General features: G+C 39.1%; 1 protein-coding gene and 1 pseudogene across 1 annotated transcript in view; one reads left to right on the top strand and one right to left on the bottom strand.

Annotated features, from left to right (window-relative positions):
* Positions 1-23,001, top strand: part of Pik3c2g (phosphatidylinositol-4-phosphate 3-kinase catalytic subunit type 2 gamma) — a 324,912-nt gene that overhangs the window by 73,046 nt on the left and 228,865 nt on the right. Inside the window, exons 12-15 of the mRNA XM_036182431.1 lie at positions 2,660-2,782; positions 8,807-8,938; positions 14,955-15,069; positions 20,230-20,360. Of these exons, the coding sequence (XP_036038324.1) occupies positions 2,660-2,782; positions 8,807-8,938; positions 14,955-15,069; positions 20,230-20,360 (501 nt within the window). The remainder of the gene's footprint in view (positions 1-2,659; positions 2,783-8,806; positions 8,939-14,954; positions 15,070-20,229; positions 20,361-23,001) is intronic.
* LOC118580606 lies at positions 19,149-19,657 on the bottom strand (annotated as a pseudogene).

The following is a 23,001-nucleotide window of genomic DNA, read 5'->3' on the forward strand; positions in this document are numbered from 1 at the left end:
ATGATATGCATCATGGCTTGATACATAAAATATTTTATGGGATCAACCAGAAAACATTTAAATCTGATGAACAATCAGGAAAGTTATGGATTATAAAGTTAAAATACAAAAATCAGAAACTTACATACATAGCAGTGTTGAATTAGCTGAGAAAAAAAATTAGGGAACATATCCTATTCAAAGAAGCTTCAAAAAAAGTAACTAGAAATAAAACTGATAAATGAGGTGGGACCTTTAAGATATTAATGTAAAAAAATGGAGAAGACTCTAGAAAGAAATTCTATGCTTCTAGATTTTAAAAATCAATAATGTGAACATGAACAATAGCAAAAGTAATCCATAGTTCAGTGCAATCCTCTTCAAAATTCTAATGACATTCTTCACAGAACTAGAAAGAAATGCCGTAAATTTCACAGGAAACACAAAGGAAAGCCATGGGAGTACTAAGCAGAAAGAACAGTCTCAGAGGTTTCACGACACAAGAGCTCAAAGTATGCAACTAGGCCATAGTGACAAAGACAGCATGCTGTGGCACAAAGGAGGCATGGAACTGTCATGGAACAATGTTTTTGTACACCGTGAAGATGTGTCTCTGCTAAAGTACTTTATGATTGGTTTAATAAGGAACTAAATTGCCAATAATTAGGCAGGAAAGGATAGGCGGGACTTCTGGGGAGAAACAAAGATATCTAATCTTAGCATTTTTTGAAAAATGATGTTTGGGGTCATAACCAGAGAAATAAGGCAAGAGAAAAAAATAAAACAGAATCCAATTAGGAAAATAAGCCAATTATCTATTTGCAGACAATATGAGCTTGTGCTTAAACACCCTGAGGAAAGCAATGGAAACTCAGATCTAATCACAAACAGCAAAGAAGAACGGGGACTCAGTTCTGAAAACAGGAGCATTACTAAATGACACTACCAAGCTCATTAAGATAGAAGTAGAAGGAGAAAAAAAAACTTTCCACTTCCTGGACAACCCAAGCAAATGTGCGAAGGAGTTCTCCAGAGAAAAATCATACATGCTCAGGAAAGATACTGAGCAGGACCCCAGAACACAAAAAAGTTCTCCCAACTCAGTCTGGCTAGATTAGTGTTGAAGGAAATTGGCCATATTTCCAAAAACTGTCTCTAGATTCAATGAAATCCCCATCCAAATCTCAATGTCATTATTCACAATAATATATTTTTAAAAAACCTTTAAATGCATATGAGAACAGAAAAACAAAATGCACAAAGACTGTTGAATGTCTTCAGCCTTTATGTCAAGGAAATGCAGATCAAAATTGTATTGGGATTCTGTCTCACCCCAGTCGGAACTATCACCAAGGAGAAAAACTGCACAATCACTGGAGGGATGTGATGAAATACAACGCTTTGTACACTGCTGGTGAGAATGTGGATTAGCCTAGACAGGTTGGAACTCACTTTTTAGAATCCTCATATATGCACAAGTGGACTGCTATAGATCTCTACTATTCCCCAAGGAACCTACTATGTGAACACTCACACACCCTTGTGGAAGGAAGCTCTACACCACAGCCAATTTATGCAATCAGCTAGTCAACTACATAAACATCATAAAATAGTCTATTTAAACACAATAGAGTATTAGTGCCCCATAAATAAGAATGAAAAGAACAAAGTCAGAGATCAGATTAAGCGAAACAGACCAGACAAATATAGCATGTTTGGTATCATATGTAGACTCTGACAGGAAAACTGGGGGCATGGGACATAAAAGTAAAAGCAATTATTTTGAGATCAAAGGGAAGAAGAGGTGGAAGAAGGGCAGCAGGAAATGAAATGTAGCTAAAATACACAGTATGCCTGCATGAACACAGCACAAAGAAACCACTGCTTTGTACAATAAATGTGTGCTTATAAAAATAATTATGTTTTCAAAAAGCAGATTTTTATGGTGCTTGGGACTTATAGTCCAGGCTTGAGCAGCTGAGACAAGAAGATCACATCGAGCTTCATGCCAGCCTGGACTACGTAGTGAATGCCAGGCTACCCTGGATTACAGAGTGAGACAGTGTCTCAGAAACAAAACAAAACACAGGGACAACAAACGCCACACAAAACAAGACTGTTGCCTTTATTCTGTGTTCTCGGCAGCCCCTAGTTTTGTATCTTCTCTTATGAGTATTTAAATGCACACAAGAGTGAAAACAATGCTTGTGTCTCTGTTCCATTAGACGTAAATTACAGCCTTTTCTATCCCTCTTGAGGGGATATCCGGGTTTTGTTCTCTCCCCCCCCCCATCCTCCACCCGCATTGCCACCTCCAACAGATGAGGAGGCAGGTGAGGAGTGGCTGGAGCTGAATCTTGTGAATTTCCATGCCTGCTTTGATGTAACTGCTCTTGCAATCTAGGTATAAAACCTTCACAATAGGTTTCAATTTTCCAGAGAAAACTGGTCAGTGTGTGGTTGAACTGGTGTCTCCATAGGCACGAAGAGCCATGGGGCTGCCCATTCTGCAGTCTTTCTCACATATCCAACATAAATTTTTATAGTGATTTTTAAAGCACACTTTACACAAGTAACTGTATTTTTTTATCGTTTGACTTTGACAATAACAATAATTGACCCTTTTAGGAAACTATCTCCTTCCATGTGTTGTGCTTATTGGATCAATGTTTCTTTTCAGCTACAAAGTATTTTCATTTTCCTGCTGGCTCACATATGCTGGGAAGAAGCTGTGCCAAGTGAAAAGCTGCAGATCCATGCCAGTCACAAAATCATTCTTTCTTTTGGTCAACTGGAATGAAATGTAAGTTCAATCTTTATTCTGGCTGTGCTGGCTAGCTAAGAAAATTCGGCCCTTATTGTATTTTTAACAGACCATATTGTGTGTGTGAGAGAGACAGAGAAACAGACAGACAGACAGACACACACACACACAATGAGAGAGAGACAGACAGACACACACACACACACACAATGAGAGAGAGACAGACAGACACACACACACTAAGAGAGAGAGAGAGAGAGAGAGAGAGAGAGAGAGAGAGAGAGAGAGAGAGAGAGAGAGAGAATGAATCTGGCTGCTAGTTAACTGATCTGATGGTATGGAAAGTAGAGAAGTACAGTAGATAAACAGACTGTTCATTCAACAGACTTACAGTCCATTGAAAATCTTAACCAACCTTTTCATCCATATGACTGAATTGAGAAGCAGGGAAAATTATAAATAGGAGAGGCACTATTGTTCATTCCCATACCAGAGACCAGGAATAGCCTGAATTTTAACTGAGATGGTTTCACCTAAGAAGAAAGAAATCACCTGATCATATGTGGTCTCTCTTCTCACATAAGTCAGTTGTATATTTGTTAAAATAGTCAATGAGGGTGGGGGGATAAGCACCTATGTGCATGCGTGTTATGTGAATGTATTCCTAATTAGGTGGGGCAGGGCCCTGTTTCCTCCTCCAGTGACCATTATTGAATCCCAAGGTCAAGCACCTGATCTTTTTTTTTAAGATTAATTTATTTTTATTCTGTGTGTGGGAGTGGTTGCCTGAATGTACGTATGTGTGCCATGTGCATGTAATGCTCATAGAGGCCAAAAGGCACTGGATCCCCTCAGATGGTTGTGAGCCACCATGCAAGTACTGGGAATTGAACCCCAGTCCTTTGTAAAAGCAGCCAGTGATCCCCAACTGCTGAGTCATATCTCCAGTCCCTTAGCTACTTTCTTGACGCTATCCCTGAACCCCTTCCTTTGCCACCCACAACACAAGCCCTCTTGCTCAACTTCTTGGGCTTACCGCCCCCTCCATGGCATTGTCAAGTTTCCAGAAGCAACTCTCTCTACTCCTGCTGCTGGCTCTGTGTGGTATCTAAAGCTTCTCTGAGATCAGCATTCTCAACCTGCCAAATACAATGTGCCTCCTCGTGTCTCTCAGAGCTTTCACCAGGCCCAGCTTTGGAAGACAATTCGCCTCTTAGAATTAATCTAACTCATTGAAAGTATATGGCTTCTAGGAGTCTGAGGGTGTGGTTAGGTAACAGCATCTATCTGACCATAGTGCTGGCACAGGCTATTGAGTCTGTGTCCAAGACAGTGTGTTCAGCCTTCTGTTTCCCCACATACAACAGGATCCTCCCCACTCCACATGAAACTCAAATTACTCTGTGGCTTTACATTCACCAGGATCCCTTCTTTGTTTAAGATTCCTAATTCTTAGCCGGGCGGTGGTGGCGCATGCCTTTAATCCCAGCACTCGGGAGGCAGACACAGATGGATTTCTGTGATTTTGAGGCCAGCCTGGTCTACAAAGCGAGTTCTAGGAAAGGCGCAATGCTACACAGAGAAACCCTGTCTCAAAAAAACAAACAAACAAACAAAAAACAAACAAACAAACAAACAAACAAAAAGATTCCTAATTATTTTTGCCAAAGATGCAACTTCCATTGTCTGCTCCATTTTAGTATTCAGAATTAGTTCTATTTGTAAAATTCTCCATTGTCTTTACAGTTCATTTAAACCAAAATCCAAATCATTTAGTAAAAGAGCACTGGCTGTCTGATCTTGGCCTCTACATACCCCTGTGTCTTCACTTCTAGGATCAACCCTAGTCCCTGACTCTACACCTTGCTAGACTCTGAATCAGATCTACCCTGCAAAGAACAGAGATCACACTTCGCTAGAGGTTCTCTTGGGTCAGAAATGTGTTGCTTCTCTCCAGCCACCTTGCAAACACCTGCTGACTTCCTTCTCCTCAGTTTACCCTTTCTGCACTTTGGATGTCCACCTTTTCTTTCACTGCTTGGCCTGAACTCTGAACTTCTCTCAAATGGATGTGTTATTTTGAATTCTGTGTGGCATCTTCTAAGTGATATAGATTACTTTGTGTTTGGTTTGGTTTGCTTTTTTTTAAAAAAAAAAAGAAAGAAATTTTCGTGATCCATCAGCTAAAAAAGCACAATGTAGAAAAAAAGTTCAGTAAGAGTTATTAGTTAATTGATGATTTTTGTGTAACCAAGGGCTTATTTAAAATGTTATTAACCTGGTTAATTGATAAAATTATTCATTCAATTTGACTAAAACTCATTTCTGGTTATTTCCAAAAATCAAATTCACTTTCACCTCAAGAGAAAAAATAAAAGTCTAGTTAAGAACTCATTAGTGTTCTTGAAAATTGTATTAATGTATTTATTTTCTTTAAACTGCTCAAGTGTTATTTTTCTATAAGAGATCCTTGCATTCTTCCAATAGAGTTAGGTATTTCAACCTAGAATCATTTTTCATTTTGCTTTCATTAAACATATTTACATTTCGCCAGGCGGTGGTAGCGCACGCCTTTAATCCCAGCACTCAGGAGGCAGAGCCAGGTGGATCTCTGTGAGTTCAAGGCCAGCCTGGGCTACCAAGTAAGTTCCAGGAAAGGCGCAAAGCTACACAGAGAAACCCTGTCTCAAAAAACAAAAACGAAAACAACAACAACAACAAAAATACATTTCATTTCCCTAGAATTCAATAACAGTTTTATGTACTTTATTAGCATGTATTTGTTACACTGGAGTTGAAAGTACATTTCATTGCTAGACTTTAATGCTAAGCACCAAACTCTCTCTGGTTTGCAAAAAGTATCTTACATAAAAGACAGAAAATAATGACAACCCATTTTTACTTTCTAAATGATTTATTTTTATTTTTATGCATGTACATGTGTTTGTAAGAGTATATGCCTTATATGTGAGGGGTGCCCATAGAGGCCAGAAGAAGATGTCAGATCCTTGGAAGCTGCAGTTGCAGGAAGTTGTGAGCCACCTGACGTGTGCTGGGCATCTGATCCCCTGGAAGAATAGCAAGTGCTCTTAACTACTGAGTCAACTCTTTAGCCTTTATTGCAGTATTGTATAAAGTATGTTTCTTTTTTTCCACACTAAAATGTTCATTCTTTTGTTTTTAAGTAGTCATGGAGAAGTTTAAAAACAGAAACAATATTCCAGTGAATGTGGTCCATACATATTCAGAAGACGAACGGAGCACTATTTAGCATGCATGTTCTCTTTCCTAGAATTGGATTTTCTGAAAGTGAACGAATGGAGATTGGCAGCAACCATCAACTGTAATATCTCCATTTTTATCATTCTTAATGTGAAAAGCTCAATTTATATAGGAAAAACCAGCTCTTCTGAGGAAAAAGAACTTTCTAGGTTATGTGAAAAATGGAATAAGATTATAGTTTCCATCACAGAACAGAAAAATGGAATTGTAATATAGAGTCAATATAGATAAAAGAACATTCAAGAAATTACTGTACCTTCTACATTATAGTCAACATTTTGTGTCATTTCAGAGATTCTTTTAAGCTCAGAAACATTTGAATGAATATGGAAACTGTGAAATCATATAAGTGAAAAATACTTAGACACCAAAATATGCAATGTTTTAATAAGTCTGAATTTTGTTCATTTTGAAACGTAGATTCCCATCACCATTGTCTTTCCTCCAGTCATGCTCCCCTGACTTTTATTAGAATTGTGTTTTCTTTCTCCAAAAAGGAACATTTTCATAAATCAAAATCCTAAGGACACAACAGTTAATATAAATTATTGTGTGACTGAAAAATAAAGAACAGAGTGAAAAATGCAACCTTCCATGTGCCACCCATTGTGTCATGCCACAGTAGTTTCATGGATAAGGAAAACAAGGTTTAGGAAGGTGGAGTCAATTGTTGAATGAGAAGCATCTTATTAACCAGCAGGGCCAATTTTCCAACACACACACTTTCTGGTCCCAAAGGGGGGGGGGGGTTGATTCATCCTTCCCATGTGCAGCTTATTTGTTGGTAGCTCACAGTTGCTATTAACGTACTATATGACATCATATACTAAAACTACATTTCATTGCTTCAATCCCAGGATCCTCTTCCCTGTTTCCTATAAGTTAAACTATCTGCTATACTACAGTGTAGAAACTAGAACTCACCATCTGTTTCTCGCTATCCTTTTTTACTGTCGGTCAAATTTCTTTTACCCATCGTCCCTCTAAAATACCTCATCTGGTTCTGTGAGTGTGAGTTGCTCCATTATCACCCCGAGGTACTTCTTTACACATATGTGCTGCAGCTGAATGTAGCCTAGTGTTATCAATCAATCGTGGACCTGTTTCCCCATAGTACACCCTCTCCAATCTGTGTAAGGGACTCTAAAGACAAATCTCTGCTCTCCCCGAACAAGGACACACTGTTCTTCAGAACCAGCTAGGGCTTCCTGCCAGCTCAATACACTGCCCTCTGCTGCCCAGCTCTCTAATAAACTCTTTGCCAGATGAATGGTGTTTCATCATTCTTGAACCCCATTCCCCCCCCCAAACCCAGTGCCATCCAGGACCTGAGCTCAGAGCATCTCTAGTGCAATATATCCAGCAGATGTATGTGTTTGTGTTCTCTGATCATCTCCCAAATTCCTGGGTCCCAGCTCACTCCAAATTTAAAGTCATAAATAACTCTTTATACTTTCAACATTTTCTTTCGAGAATTCTCTTTTGCCATTGGGAAAAGAGTTCAAATTTCTGTAATTGTTACTCAAAGTTCTTAAGAATTAAGGAGCACATATTCTTCTAATTGTATCATCCTCCACTTCTTTAAACTTGACTTCATCTTTTTATAACAGCCACTGTGAATGATCAGTATTTCTCAGGCACAACTAATCTTTTTATTCATATTTCCTAGTCTGTGTGTTGCTTGACTTTTCCTGGAGAGGTGTGGCATACATGTATTCACCCAGATATGTAACTAGTGATATACCAAAACACAACTCTACCCAAATCTAATTGGTGAGCTAATCGGCTTATAGGGCTAATTATAGAAGCATAGGTAACTCAACAGGAGGATGCTGTAAAGCCCACCCCAGCACTGACAACTGACAACAGGGTAATCAGAAAAGAACACATCTCTTGAGCTCCAGCTCCAGAAACAGGCAGCTCTTCCAGGCAAAGAGCATTCTTTTCCCAGCAACTCTTTGCAGCTTGTAACCTTGTGAATCTCATGACTTTTTCTTAAACTTCAAATTTGCTGAGTTTTCTAAACTTGATTTCATTAGATTCTCGAGCCTTAATGAGCCTCTCTCCTGCCCTAGCAGGAAATATTTTAATTCACAAGAATCCTCCTCTCTTCCCCATGATGTGTATTATGTACTTTTCCCTTCTTGGAATGGTTTTCTTTCTTTCTTTTTTTTTTTTTTTTGAAGTTGAGGATCGAACCCAGGACCTTGTGCTTGCTAGGCGAGCGCTCTACCACTGAGCTAAATCCCCAACCCCTGGAATGGTTTTCTGAAACCCCATCTCTTTGTAGGCCAGCCTGAAAGATTCATGTTTTCTTGGGCTGGCAACATGGTTCATTGGTTAAGGGTATTTTCTAAAAGCCTGATGACTTGAGTTTGATCCCCAGAAACCATATGGTGTGCCATCGCCACACACACACACACACACACACACACACACACACACACACACACCCCAACACCACACCCCACACCACCAACAATAACAATGACAACGACAACAACCAAGGTCCACTTCTAGTTATTCACTCCCTAAGATGAACTTAACCAGTCTCTCCTATGTGCTTACAATATTGTATGAGAAGCAGGTTATGCTAAATGACTCTATGTGTCACAATTTTAACAAGTAAAATTATTACTTCTTGAGTATCGTTATCTTTTATATCTCAGTAAATTTTTCAAGGGGATATCTCAATTCAAATTCTCAAATATTTTCCACAAATAATTGCAAGAAAATGTTTGTAAAATCATGATTAAATTGGATACTTCTTTTGCTTTTCAGAATCAATTTTCCTCTTGAGATAAAGTCACTTCCAAGAGAATCCATGCTCATTATAAAAGTGTTTGGGATTGACTCTGCCACCCACAGAGCAAATCTTCTGGCCTGGACCTGCTTTCCACTGTTCCCAAAAGAGTAAGTATGTCATCTGTGATTAACAGAGTTCTGGTTCCAATTCAACCTTCCGGGAACTGTATGTTCTTCAGGTTATGGCATAATGAGAAAAATCAAGAGGACATTTTATACTAAAATGAGGTAGCTTGATATAAATCATGAGTGTTGAAATTAGAAAAGAAGGGCAAAAGTGGAGACCTGGCTTTAGCAGCAGCACATGCTCTGCTCATCAGCTGGGTCATTTACAACGGAGAGGGGTTGGCAAGTTCAGTCTCAATGACTTTTCTTCCTTAAGCAGCCAACTTCTCTGGAATTAGTAATTCAAAATGACTATGCTGTCATTTAGAGAAAAAAAGCCACAAAATTCTGACTAAAGTAAAATTATAAAACATGACTGCTTTGCTGGTCTCTTATTGCCAAGAAGAAAAACTTAGCAAATTCCAAAAACACATGGAACTGAGTTCAGATATTCTTTCAGAATTAATGGCTTTTGCAAAGTCAACTGTTTATTTAACCTATAATTCTTGAGAATTATTCATGCTTAGAACATAAAATAAAATCAACTAGTGATTGTCTATGCTTTTAAGGGAAAATATTTCTGGAGGCATCAATGTATTGTTTTTTTAATACAAGAAGCCTGGCTTTAGGATTAGAGGACAAAATCCAGGACCTTCAAAAAATCAGAACTTGTGTTGTGCTAATATTAGTATAAGGCATATTACTACACATATTGTCTAAGAAAAACTTGGTATTATGGAAGTGTCTAAAGTATTGCTTTTCAGTTTTCAGATTCAACATTCAGCCACTATAGACAAATTTTATCAAACAAACCAGATCAAACTTTAAAAATTACCTGGGTATGTGCATCTGCTTGTGTGTATATGTATGTATGCACATGCATGTGTAAGTTGTATGTGTGTGTCTCTGTGTATATGTGTCTCTATGTGTATATGAACGTGTATCTCTCTGTATACATGTGTGTTTGTGTGTCTTATGTATATTGTATGTCCTATATGTGTAAGTATCTGTGTCTCTGTTTATGTACACATCTGTTGCTTGGCTTGGGTTTTGATAGCCCATCTCCATGTGTGTGTTGAGGACAGGGAATGTATTCATCTCTATAATGTCTGCCATCTTACATAAGGCACCATATAAACAGGCAATCAATAGAGGTTTGTTTACCAAAAAAAAATCAACCCCTGCAGGTAGATTTTAAAAGTTACAAAAGCACAGGTTGGCTCTAGGAGGAAGGTCTGCTGCCATACTGGCGTCCTTCCACTGGTGAGAGAGTTTCTTTTCAGTTTCATCTGCAGAATCAGAGATGTAGCATTTCTAGCATTTTGGTAAAGTCATATTTCCAGTTATTAACTGAAAAGAGCATTGAATGCATTTGGTCCTCAGCTTGCCATATGCAGAGGTGCCAGTATAAACTCTGGCATCTGTTTGCAGGGCATGGTCTTCCAGTGTGGGAGTCTGTGGGAAGCAATTATCTGGGACTGATCCAAGGTGATGATTTTGCAGGGAAATGTATGTAGAGCAGTGATGATGAGGCACAGGAAAACACAATAGACTTCTATGATTATTTCAACAAGCATTTGGAAATACATTCCCAGAAGACTGTTTCTCATCAAAACCAGAAAAATCTCCATCTCTCCTGGGATAAACAATCAAAAGAAATCCAGATTGTTCTAAGACATCAGAAATCCATCAGGTGCAGCTGTTGAGATACTGCCACAAATTCTATTTTGTACCTCACTACGATTTACTGAGATTCTTATTCAATTTATTTGGTGTAGATATATCCAGATCACAGAAAAGTAGCATCTTTCTTTCATTTCCACTCACAGGATGACCTTTGCCCATAAATATTTGATATTGAATCTTCTATTGTAGTTTGAATTGCCCCTCACCAGTTGTATGCAATTGTAATGACCACTTATATTGATATTGTTTCCAACATACACATGACCTCAGAATAGCTTCCTGGAGGCATTCTGTCTCTTTAGGACCTCCAAAAGTGGGCTTTTGAAAAACCAATGGTGATTAAGTTCATATATATCTATGAAGGATGCATTAGTTAATGTCTACACATAAAAATAAGTATTGACATTTTTACATATCAAAAACATTCACCTTCAGTTCTATAAAGAAAAATATCTCAAATACAAAGGAAAGATTTGGTGGACAAAATCACAGAATCTTTTGCAGACAAGATTGTCACTATATCTACAATCATAGTAGACATGAACTTCTCCCACTTCAGCAAGGACTGGCTTCTTTCAGCACAACCATGCCCAAAAGCTCCAGCCTCAATTTAAGTTCAGAAATAAACAGTGTAATTGCTGCTTAGCATTTTTACTGTGGAAGCTACTTTGCCATACAAATTCTCTACCTTGGCTAAATGATAGTATTTTCTTGAATGTTATAATATAAACCCAAATCCTGGGTATCCCCCAAAGATTCTAATTCAGTTGTATTTTTATTTATTCTATTCTATTTTATTTTATTTTTGAGAGCAACAGTATTTACAAGATTCCTGGGGTGAGTTAAAGTCTTAAAAATCATTTGCAGAATTTCAAACACAACCTAAAAATCAGTCTTACTTTCCAAACAATTTGATTCCTCAGGCAACTGACTGGGTTGTTAATGCTGACCTCCTCATTTCAACTCTGTTTCCGAATTAAGTAGTAAATAGTAGTTGTGTTCTTCAAGTTCATTGGTTTTGTTCTGGTCCACAAGAAGCTCAGAGGCCATTTGTCACACTTGCAAGAGGGGATTTGTGGAAAGGTGGTCTGATGTAAATCATCAGGCAGCTTAAAAATAGAACAACAACAAAAACAAAACAAAACAGAATTCAGGTCAAGTTCTTGCCTTTGCTTTTTCTGTCTTCAACTGCATCCCTTCCTGCTTGGAGATGCCACATCCTTCTCTGTGACTTTATTATAAAAATTCTGCACCCTACATGGGCTCTGACCTCAGCATCACAAGGGCTCTCTCTCCTTTTAGATATGAACCCCACTAGACTTATTAGAGTCAGGCTTTCCAAGGATTTCATCACATCAGGTCCTCTGGTTTCTGGTCTCCCAGTGACATAATCCTCTATGTCCTCTAGCTCCAAACGCTGGGAACTGATGCAAAGATTCCTGATCACTAAACTCAATAATCATCATTTTGTTGTTTTAGGATGAGGATGATGGAATTACAATCCAATTCATTTGTCCTTCTTCATGCAGTACGTTTGGGGTTGAATTTTTAAATCACCGAATTGAACACTAATCAAGTTTAAAAGACCTTGAGGATATGCCAGGACAAATAGCCCCAAACACTATGAACAAAAGTGGAGTCTAATTTCTCAATACGTCATATTTTCTAAAGACCTCAAAGTGTAAGAATGATGAATACTACAGTTGTGCTCTGCAGGGAGACTCTTTAGTCTTGTGGTCAGGTCTAGTTAGCATCTCCCCACTACCCTTCTGAAGCCAGCCTTCACTTCCAGAAGAGCTACAACACTGTGAGAACGTTTGAAAAACATTGATTTTGTCCAATAAATTCCAGGAAGCTTAGTTAACAAGGGCTGGCTGATTCAGGCAAGCTCCAGACATCTTATCACAAAGGATGAAGCATGTAGACTTCCTTTGTAACATTTTTGTTTGTTTTGTTTTTTGTTTGAGTGTGTGTGTGTGTGTGTGTGTGTATGTGCATATGTGTGTTACAGACTAATAAATATTTTCACCATATTATCTTATTAAATTTTGTATGTGTGGATTTTGTTGCATGCATGCATGTCTGTGCACCACTTGAGTGCCTGGCCCCCATAGAACCCAGAGACAGGTATTGAGTCCCCTAGAGTTATAGATAGATGTGAAACACCATGTGGATGCTGGGATTCAAACCCAGTTCCTCTGGTAGAGCAACCAGTACTCTTAACCACTGAGTCATCCCTTCAACACAGTAGTAATTTTATAAATTACTGCTGATCCCCATCTACTTTGTTTTAAATGTGTCCATTTTTATTGTCTTTGTATCTAAATTTTCTTGTTTAAAATGAAACTACCCTTTATTTTATATATAGCAATACAACTTATATATTAAATAACATTATAATTGAATTATTTGGTGCACTTTAAACAGAAGAAAGGAGAATCATTCACGTTATAACGATAACCTCAATGCTAATTTTAAAAAAACAGCTTTTTCCAAATGGATCAATATAACAACATACTCAGCGACTAGTCAGATCTGATTCCTAGTGCTCTCCTGGTCAGTGGAATTCAAGGGAAAACCCCTTGTTTCCTGAGGTCACCAACAGTCTCAGATATGTTTTATTCCTCACTGCTACTGATGATCTTCCTGATGATTTACTTACTTGAAAGTCTATGAAAGCCCTGCTTGCCGTACCTAGTACAGTTTATTATCTGAAAATAAGCTCCCCAATGCTAAGCAAAACAATCACCTCCAAAACAATGTCACACATTTGTTTTCTTGGCCCATCAAATGGCCTTAAAATGAGCATTCACATTCTTCATGCCCTCTTTCCTAAGCTCTGCATGCCCCACTCCTACAGAAAGTGCTCAGGCTTCATTATGAATCCTGTGCCACAGGGTAGAGGCTAGGGAGACTCTGACAATACAATTGATCTAAGGGCAGAAAGAATAGACACCATTGGATTCTTTCTTGATAGAAACCAGTTCAGATAAATCACATTTATTTTGCTTCAAATGTGGCCAAGACATAACAATACAGCAAAAACACAAATATAACACATTCCAAAATGCAGGTGTAAAAATGCAACCAACTTCTCATGAGCTCCACCCCACAATTAATGAGAGCAAACACCTCTCCACTTACAGCCAAGTACTGGCTAGTTGAAATATGAAATCTCTTTTGGATAAAAATGCCAAGTCACTTAGAAAGCTTTCTTACATTCTGCCTCTCTTTCTAACAAGATGAAAGGACAAATGGTGTTAGAAAGGAAAGAAAGGAAAATCTACAAAGATTCTGTGGCCTGCTGGCTCTGACCTCCAAACCATTCACCTTCAAAGCTGGTAGCTATTTGTTTTATCAAAAGCTGGTGGCTAATGCAGCTAGCTCATAGGGATCTCCCAGTTTAGTCAGGGTTACTGGATTGGCCCGAGTTGGGTTGTCTCAGCCATCACAGAACCACCTGAGGTTTTCTGCCAACTCCTAGTAGACCCTAACTTGGAAGGTCATCTAAAAGATGATTTATCTTAATCTTAATTTACTTTTGATAATTAGCCTACTTTCCAGTTTGGTATATTGAAATCAAACACTATTCTTAGTTAACCATTGGAATAGGTTACCAATATTCTGATTTGTGCACAGGTGCCACTTAATTATTTTTTATACAAAGATCTGTGGACTTAGATCTTGCAACTGTTGAAATCATTAGTGGTTTCCTCCCTGGTTAAAGCATTTCCTATATGCTCTCTCATTTACTATGGTAATTTACAACCGATTTTTAAGGATTCTGAACAAGAATAATCTTTCTATTTATATGTAAAGGAACATTTCCCTTGTGAAGTCCTACAACTATTTTGATTCTGCAGCTCATATGCTGTGCTGATTTAAATCTTTTCTTTCTATAAATTTAGAATCTTTAAATGCCCAAGGAATTTAGTTACTCTATGGGGAGGGAGAAAAAATAAACCCTCTGAAGAACTACTGTCCTTCTTGAGTTCAGGCGCTCATAAGTCCAGAATGCAAATCTGAGATTCCTAATTCCACTAGTCATCACCACTGATGACAGTCATTAATACAATCTCCTGTTAGAAACTCCTGTAATAATAGTCACACATGGGGGAAAAAGTGATGTCTATGAAAACAGCCTTGCATTTGACGTGTTAACAGTGAGCTTTCAATCAGTGTCTAGACTTGTGGGATATTTTATTTCTCTTCTAGCTACTGAATGAAGCCACAGAAATAGCTGTGCTTTCCATCCCAGAATAAGCATCTGCAGACACTCATAGCTTTCCTCTTAAAGTGACTCCTGTCTGTCTGTATGTGTTATCTTTTGCAGAAAGTCTATGTTGGGGTCTAGGCTATTCAGCATGACATTACAGAGTGAGCCTCCCATAGAAATGATAGCGCCAGGAGTATGGGATGTGAGCCAGCCTTCCTCACTGACCCTGCAGGTAAGTGCCAAGCTACGAGATTAAAGTACACACAGAAAATGCAGGTTATTAAGCAGTGTGGTGGCCAGTTACAGAAACTTTTTTCTGTCACACATTATACATGTTCCCTTCCTCCAGCCCAGATCTGAGTGTCTTCGGTATCTCTTGTTTTATGTCCAACACTCTCCAAGCAATTTTTCTGTCAGCTTATATAATAACAATTCAATGCATTTCTTCTTCATCCTGAAGGATAGCAGAAAAGTCTTGCTGTCAACATTCTCCTTAAACGTGTCCAGTTCTTCTTTCTATTGTCTAAAGAAAAGTCATTGTTGTGTATTATTAACCCAGCACCATACAGCTGCTTTTCCATTGTCACAAGTCATTAAAAATCTCTTCTATTACACCTTTCTTAAATGACTGGCTTGGAAGAGAGTAATAGCAAACAAAATCCATTTTATACCCTTTTTGTCTTAAAACACCTCTACTCTCTGTGATTTGTGATGGTGAAAGAAAAGCACTCAATGATTCCAGCTGTGCCTCACACCACCAGCAGCACTTCCTTTGCTCATGCCTGTGGTCCATCTAGCCATATTGGCTAGGGACCAGCCACACAGACACACTGCTATCTAGAGATTCAGGGATGTAGGCTTTCCATTTCTACAGAAGCTGGGTGGCATCCTCTGGAACACAGGTGTTCCAGCTTGGCAGCATTTTGTACTCAGCACTTCTTTACAGTCCCATCTCTGTGCACTCACTGTAGGATGCTTAGCAGCATCACTGAGTCCTAGCCAGAAGTATCCACTCCCCAGTCCTAGAAGTAAAAAATGTCTCCAGATGTCAACGTACTCTGGGAACAAAATCGCCTTCCACTTATCATGTTGGAGATGATACTCTCAGAGTTCCAGTTCACAGGTATGAGGTAAGGGTTATAAGGGATAGAGTTTAGAAATGTGTACAAAAAGATGTTAAAGATGGAAAAGAATGAATTTTACAAAAACATGGCTTCTAGGGCAGAGAAAGCCCTTCCAGGAACCACCTGAGTGTCATTTTTAGCACGAGCTCAATGACAAGAAATAGGTGAGCCAGTGTAGATCTCAGTGTGCCAGGTCTATATGATGATGGATGGCACATGCTGTGTTGTAACAGGACACAAAGAGACATTTCAACCCAATAAGGAAATCTACCATAATCCTCCTAAGTATGCTCATGCTTAGCAAGTAGGAATTACTGTACTGAAGTTTGAAAGTGCCTTTCATTTTGATAAAGTGAATAACTTGTTACTGGGGAACCAATATTGATACCGTTATAGGTCCTAAACTTAAGAATCCGAAGCCCCATGTCAGGCTTTCTGCTAGAGTAAGAAACTGATTCGAAATTGAATCTTAGGGGCTGACTCTGCTAGTAAAGTGCTTGCATGGGAATTGCCCTTCCTACCCAGAGCCCACATGAAAAATGGCTGACTTGGCGGCATAAGCTTGTGGTCTAGAGCGCCAGGGCAGTGAGAAGGTAGTCTCTGGGACTTCTATGGTCAATCTGTCTAATTGAATTAGTGGATTCCAGGATAGTGGCCTCAAAATAACTGGTGGGTAGTGCCTGAGAAATGACACATGAGCTTGTCTGCTAACATGTATACACAGATTACCCTCACATGCATGAACCCACACACACAAGATTAGGAGATGATAAGAAAATTAAAAGCAGGTCCTGGAACCAGAATTATGTCAGGGAATAGGTATGGATCAGAGGGAAAGACATAAGGATGTCAATGGAGGAATGCAGACCATAGTCTCAGCTCTCTAACAGAAAATGTTAAGGCATAAGACATTAAACAAGTCTTTAACTCCTGTTTTTGCATCTGTGCATTCAAAGAATGTCCGCTGCAGTTATCCCAGTCTTCTTTTCTGGTTGGCCTTACAGTCTGAATAGTAAATGCCACAGTACAGCCACTCAAGTGTGACAGGGATGTGATGAGTCATTCAGAATGGTTCTCCGGGTAAATAACTGTTGTCAGATGCCAAGACTGGTGAAGTGAGCAGACAGTGGACAAAGGGAAGTGGACGCGAATTCATAATGGAAATGAACAGGCAGATTATTGCTTGCCTTTCCCTGGGTCTCCTCATTTTCTTTCTTACACTTGCATGGAATCCATTTGAATGACTCTATTAAGGTGTGTGCAAGAGCAAATGTGTGCACATGTGTATAAAGGCCAGGGGTCAATCCTGGACATTATTTCTCAGGAGCCACTCACCTTGTTTTTTAAGATGTGGTTTCTCACTGCCCTAGACCTCACTAATTGGGCTAGCCAGTATTCCCCCAAGATCTGCCTGTCCCTGTCTCCCCAGCCCTACCAAGCACACACCACATTCTGAGAGAAAGCATGTTTATCTGTCTAAGACTGACTTCCTTTGCTTAGTGTGAGAATCTCTAGTTTCAACCATCTTCCTGAGAAGGATGCATTGTGCTTACACCTCATTGTTCATACTACAGCTCTTCCTGGTGGCTAAGCTGGGAAACCAGCACAGGGCTAACTTCATGTTCTCTTCCACAGTTTTAAGGTCTTTAATCTTTGTGCCATTTCCTTCAGACTGTCATAAAATTGTGCTAGTTCACTAACTACTATTTCTTGTATTATTTTTACTTAATGTTTTAATGAGAATTTCATGCATAGACAATATATTGACATAATTCTTCTTATTCCCCTCCAACTCCTACCATGCCCACCCCCCAAAATTAATGTGTAGATGAATTTCTAAACAGTCTTAGTAAATAAGAGACACAGAGCCAAATACAAGGGTAATAGCGGAGATCAGAGAAATAGCTAATAGCCACCACTAGCCTCAGCTTACCACCTCGCCCTTCCCCAGAAAGAGCTTCTTCCTGTCTACACTGTGCTTTTATTGCCTTCCCATTGGCTCTAAGCCCAGGCACATGACTTCCTCATCAGTCCTGTCTATACAGACCTCCAGGACTCTATGGTTGGTACTGGGATTAAAGGTTTGTGTCACCACGCTTGGCTATGTCCTTGACCACACAGAGACTCTGCCTGCCATGTGATCAGATTAAGGGTGTGGGCTACCACTGCCTGACTTCTGTTTATGGCTCACTATGACCTCTGATCTCCAGGCAAACTTTATTTATTAAAATACAAATAAAATATCACATTTCAGCACAAATAAAATATCACCACATTTCTCCTTTTTATTCTAATAAAAAAGTTATAACTAATATAAGAGAAACTATATACAACAAGTACAATAACTATATACAATATATATTTTGACCACTTGGGATTCAGGAGACTCATCTCTGGTGCCTAGCAAACTCTGGCCAAATAATAAGTAATGTGACCTACAGAGACTGCATATGCTTTTATCTAAATCACCACAATCAATGTTTCAACATTCATCTTGGTAATATTAATATTACTTTGTCTTAGATTGTCTTGTTTATTTTTATCATATTGAAGCAATAATTAATAAATGATAACAAAGCATATACCAAAATAATAATGACAATAAATATTATGGATTAATAGAATGAACTGACCAATTTTTTATATAAATAATAAGAAAGCTACAATAGATTAAACTGCATTTCAAGCTATAACTTACATAGTCCAGAATGTTCCTAGATTTTCTCCATGATACCAATCTAACATAGTTCAGCAGATCATATGTTCTGTGGATTTATTAACTTTATAATGGAAAAAAGTTATTGACATGAAGAAAAAAAATCTTGAATCCCAAACTGTCCAGCTCACCTCCATAGTGCAGAAACATCCTGTTGTTGTTGTTATTGTTACTGTTACTTTGTTTGCTATGGTCAGATTATCACTGAATCAAGATAACTAAAAAATGTGGAACCAGGATCAAAGGGAGCTGGATTATCATCCTGTCTATAGACAGGACATCCAGAGTCAAATAAAAAAATATTGTTTGGTTACTCAATACACATAGGAAGCGGCTTAAAAGGGGGACGTGGAAACATTAGGGAGTCACGATTTTCCCAAGGAGTTCGTATAAACTTACCTGAGGATCAGAGGACAGAGACAGCCACTAGATTAGACATAGAGGTTAGGCAGATGGGTCATGGAGAACACCTCAGTCAGAGTCCCAGGCCTCTTGTCCAGTCAGTGGCATCCACTGTGGAGGCCAGGCTGTCTTCCTGGTCTTTGAGCCGTTCTTGGGCCAGCTCTGCAATGGCTCTCGGGGTCCACTTATCTAGCTTCTCCAGCTTCTTGGCCCACATCCCCCAAGAGAGTTTCCGGGGTGCGAGGTTTGCCAGGTCTACTTCTTCAATGACAGGCTCTGGCTTGGTAGCCTCTAAGCTGCTCCTTCACCTTCTTTTCCATTGAAACTGGTTTGACCTGGGGGACCCTCCTCTACTTAAAGGTCCTCATCCTCTGGGATGTAGTTCTGAAGCCTGAGTCCCCTATGCTTCCCATCTTCTTCTTTCTCTTCTCTGAGACACTTGGTCTGTGGCTCCCCATCCCCTGTCCTTACACCTGGTTTTCCTTCAGATGTTCCTTCCGCTGAATCGCTTCTTCCTCAAGGTGACCCACACACGCAGAAGCAGCCACCATTGTACCCGAAGCCCTTTCCTTTCTATCCCTCAAGAGAGTTCTTAATGGTTAAACACCTCTACGAAATCCTCCATCTCAAGAGAGTTCCTAGCTCTTCATGCCTTATATACCTTTCTCTACCCAGACATCACTTCCTGGGATTAAAGGCGTGTGTGCTTCCCAGCCCAGGGATTAAAGTTCCACCACTGTCTGGCTCTGTTTCCAGTGTGGCCTTGAACTCACAGAGATGCATACAGATCTCTGCCTCTGGAATGATAGGATTAATGGTGTGTGCCACTACTGCCTGACCTGTATGTCTAATCTAGTGGCTGGCTCTGTCCTCCAATCCCCAGGCAAGTTTATTAGGGTACACAATGTATCACTACATTCATAGAAAGTTCATATATTGTCATTCTTATACCACAACACCACAGATAACTAATCTAGACAATATGTGCTAAATTATTAAACTTATAAAAATTATGTTAAAACAATAAAAAGCACAAAAGTAGAGATTACTATTTTCTTTCATTTCTACCCATCTCAAGTAAATATTTATGGAATTATAAATGTAACTTGCATGTATATTTAGTTCATAGAAAATCACTTCTGTGTTTCAGATAGATTTTCCAGCTGCTGGGTGGGAGTATATGAAACCTGATGCTGAGGAAAAAAGAACGGACCTTGAAGAACCACCAAGAGAGTGTTTAAAGCACATCACCAGACTTTCCCAGAAGCAGACACCCTCGCTGTGAGTAAGCCAGGCCTGAGAATGACTCTCTCTGCTCTCCTGCTCTCATCAGCCACACTTGAAGCACTCATGTCTTCTGAACGTGCACCTGCAGTCCCATGCCATCCTCTCATCTCCTGAAGCCACGATGCTAGATGATCAGTTGATGTGTCCAAACTAAAGGAGGGTTTTTGCCTCATCTACAAAGACTTTTGATGTGCTTTAGCAACTTTAACTTTAGATTAAGGAAGTTAGAAATAATTCAATTCAAAGTAGTAAAGGCTGAGACTGGTTAGGTAGACACCATCACATCTCAGAGAACAACATTGCTCAGCCATCATTCAATAAATTCTAGGAAGCTGTTTTAATAAACAGGGGAAATTAGAATTTAAATATCATGGCAAATATTTATAAGAACAGAAATAGACACTAAGTCAGTAGTAAAAAATTCTTATGTTGTGTCAACCAGCAAATCTTTAAATAAAGCAAGAATCACTTGTTGGAACTACAAGATAATTAATGGCATTTATGCTTGCTGCCTGGTAATATGTAAGGCACAGCTCATGAACTGTGCTCAGTCATAATAAGTCATGGGCATAAGGTGTACACATGTGCATATATGCATCAGTATATATGTATACATTGTATACACTATGATAATATGTATAACAGAGGGCACTTTATTTCAAGAAAAAATCATTTAAATATAAGAGTTATATATATATATTTGTGTGTGTGTTTGTGTAAATATAAGTTTAAGAATGAGCTAAAGAATCAGTAAAAAAAAAAAAAAAAAAAAAAAAAAAAAAAAAAAAAAAGAGAGCCCATAAGCAAGCAGGGAGTTAATGTGGTTTTCTAGGCAAGCCTTGGGGTTTCTGAAAGGTAGGGGCAGTGGACTGTGGCAGCAGTGGCTAGACTTGGGAGAAATACAGATTCATAGCTCAAAATATATGACACTGATTAGAATTTGGAAATATGTCACCTGCAAAGCCAAAGAATGCAGGGTAAGTCAATGGAAAAGGCCAGAATCTAAGCTGATCACCAGGCAGACAGAGTCATTTTCTGGAGGAGGCATCAGTGTGGCTAAGCCCAAATGTGAACGTCCAGCACTGCCATGGTCAGGCTTGAGTCCTACTCTCTAGCTTCAGCCCATGTCACTACTGGTTTCATTCACTTCAAACAGGTGACATAAACCTCCTTCACAGTCTTCCCATAGGGTGGACCCTCTCCCATCCTGAGACCCTGAGTGGGTGTCTAGTTTTCGGAATTACTCTTTTCTAAATTTTTTACATGATTAAATCATATTGCCCTTTTACGTTGTCACTCAAATGTCATCTGCACCAGGGGCCTTCCTTGACCACCTCATTTGATGAAACCTTCCTCTCTGCAGCCTTACTTATTACGCTGCCATCATTAGGCTCATTCATACATGTAATTCTTCTCTCCTCACTTGTTTGCAAGAACCAGGAGGACAAGGAATTACCAAATCTGGTTTAGTTGTGTTTTACTTATTGCTACATTTCCAACCCTGGCCACTGTTTTTCCTATATAGTGTGTGTAACCCACAAAGGCTGAGGCATCTTCATAAGTATCTGCTGTGGAAAGCTACCTTTAGGACTTAAAGATGATGGAAGAGTCTTGTGGCCCTCAAAGCATAAATACTAACAATCTCTTTTCACGTCATTGCCACCTTCACCACATGAAGATTCTGTACTAAAAAACCACAAAACCTTATGTTTAAAAATATGCCACATAAGATCATTGCTCAATGTGTCACTGTAACAAGAGATTTTAAATATGGAAAAGGTGATGATGTTACAAATTTTAAACATATTTAAACAAAAAAGGTCAAATCTAGCAAATTATAACTAGATATTTATGCATTTAAATATCAGGAGTTTGTGGTTTTTTAGTTAACCCCAAGTGCTTGGTTTTTAATTCTACTTTTAATGTTTTTGAATTATAACCTTTCTTTATATTGAGAATTTAAACATGTACAATGAAATTGGATCGTATCTACCTGTTTCCCTGCTCCAGATGTCCCCAAGCCCCCTAACATGTTCTCCTCCCAACTTCATACCTCTACATACTTTTTTTGACCCATTGAGTCTGATTAGTACTGCCCATGTGTACATGAGTGTGGGACCGTGTACTGGAGCACTGGAAATCTATCAACAGCCGCATTCTCCAAAAGGAATGTTTCACACCCCCAGTAATTACACACTGCTAACTGCTCCTCAATTGGGATGTGATGTGAAGAGAATCTACCCCATCGATGCTGAGAGTTTGGCTAGCTTGAACTTGTATGGATCTCGTGCAGAAATCATGGCTGCTTTGAGTTCAGGAATGCAACAGCCATGTGATGGCCAGCAAACAGCATTTCACAGCTTGGCCCTCCATCCTTAACTCTCACATTATTGTAGGCTCCTCTCGCTGGTGTTCCCTGAGTCCAGGTGGTGGGGCAGCAGGGTTGATAAAGACAATCCATTTAGGGCTGAACAATCACTCTCTTTCTCTGAGTATTTCCCAGAAACTGTGTATGTGTCAGGGTACTCACAATTGCAAATACCACTGTCTTCAAATTCCTCTTCTGGTTTTCACAAATACACACACACACACACACACACACACACACACACACACACACACACCATAGACTCAC

Source organism: Onychomys torridus, chromosome 3, assembly GCF_903995425.1.
Source record: "Onychomys torridus chromosome 3, mOncTor1.1, whole genome shotgun sequence".
Lineage (NCBI taxonomy): Eukaryota > Metazoa > Chordata > Mammalia > Rodentia > Cricetidae > Onychomys > Onychomys torridus.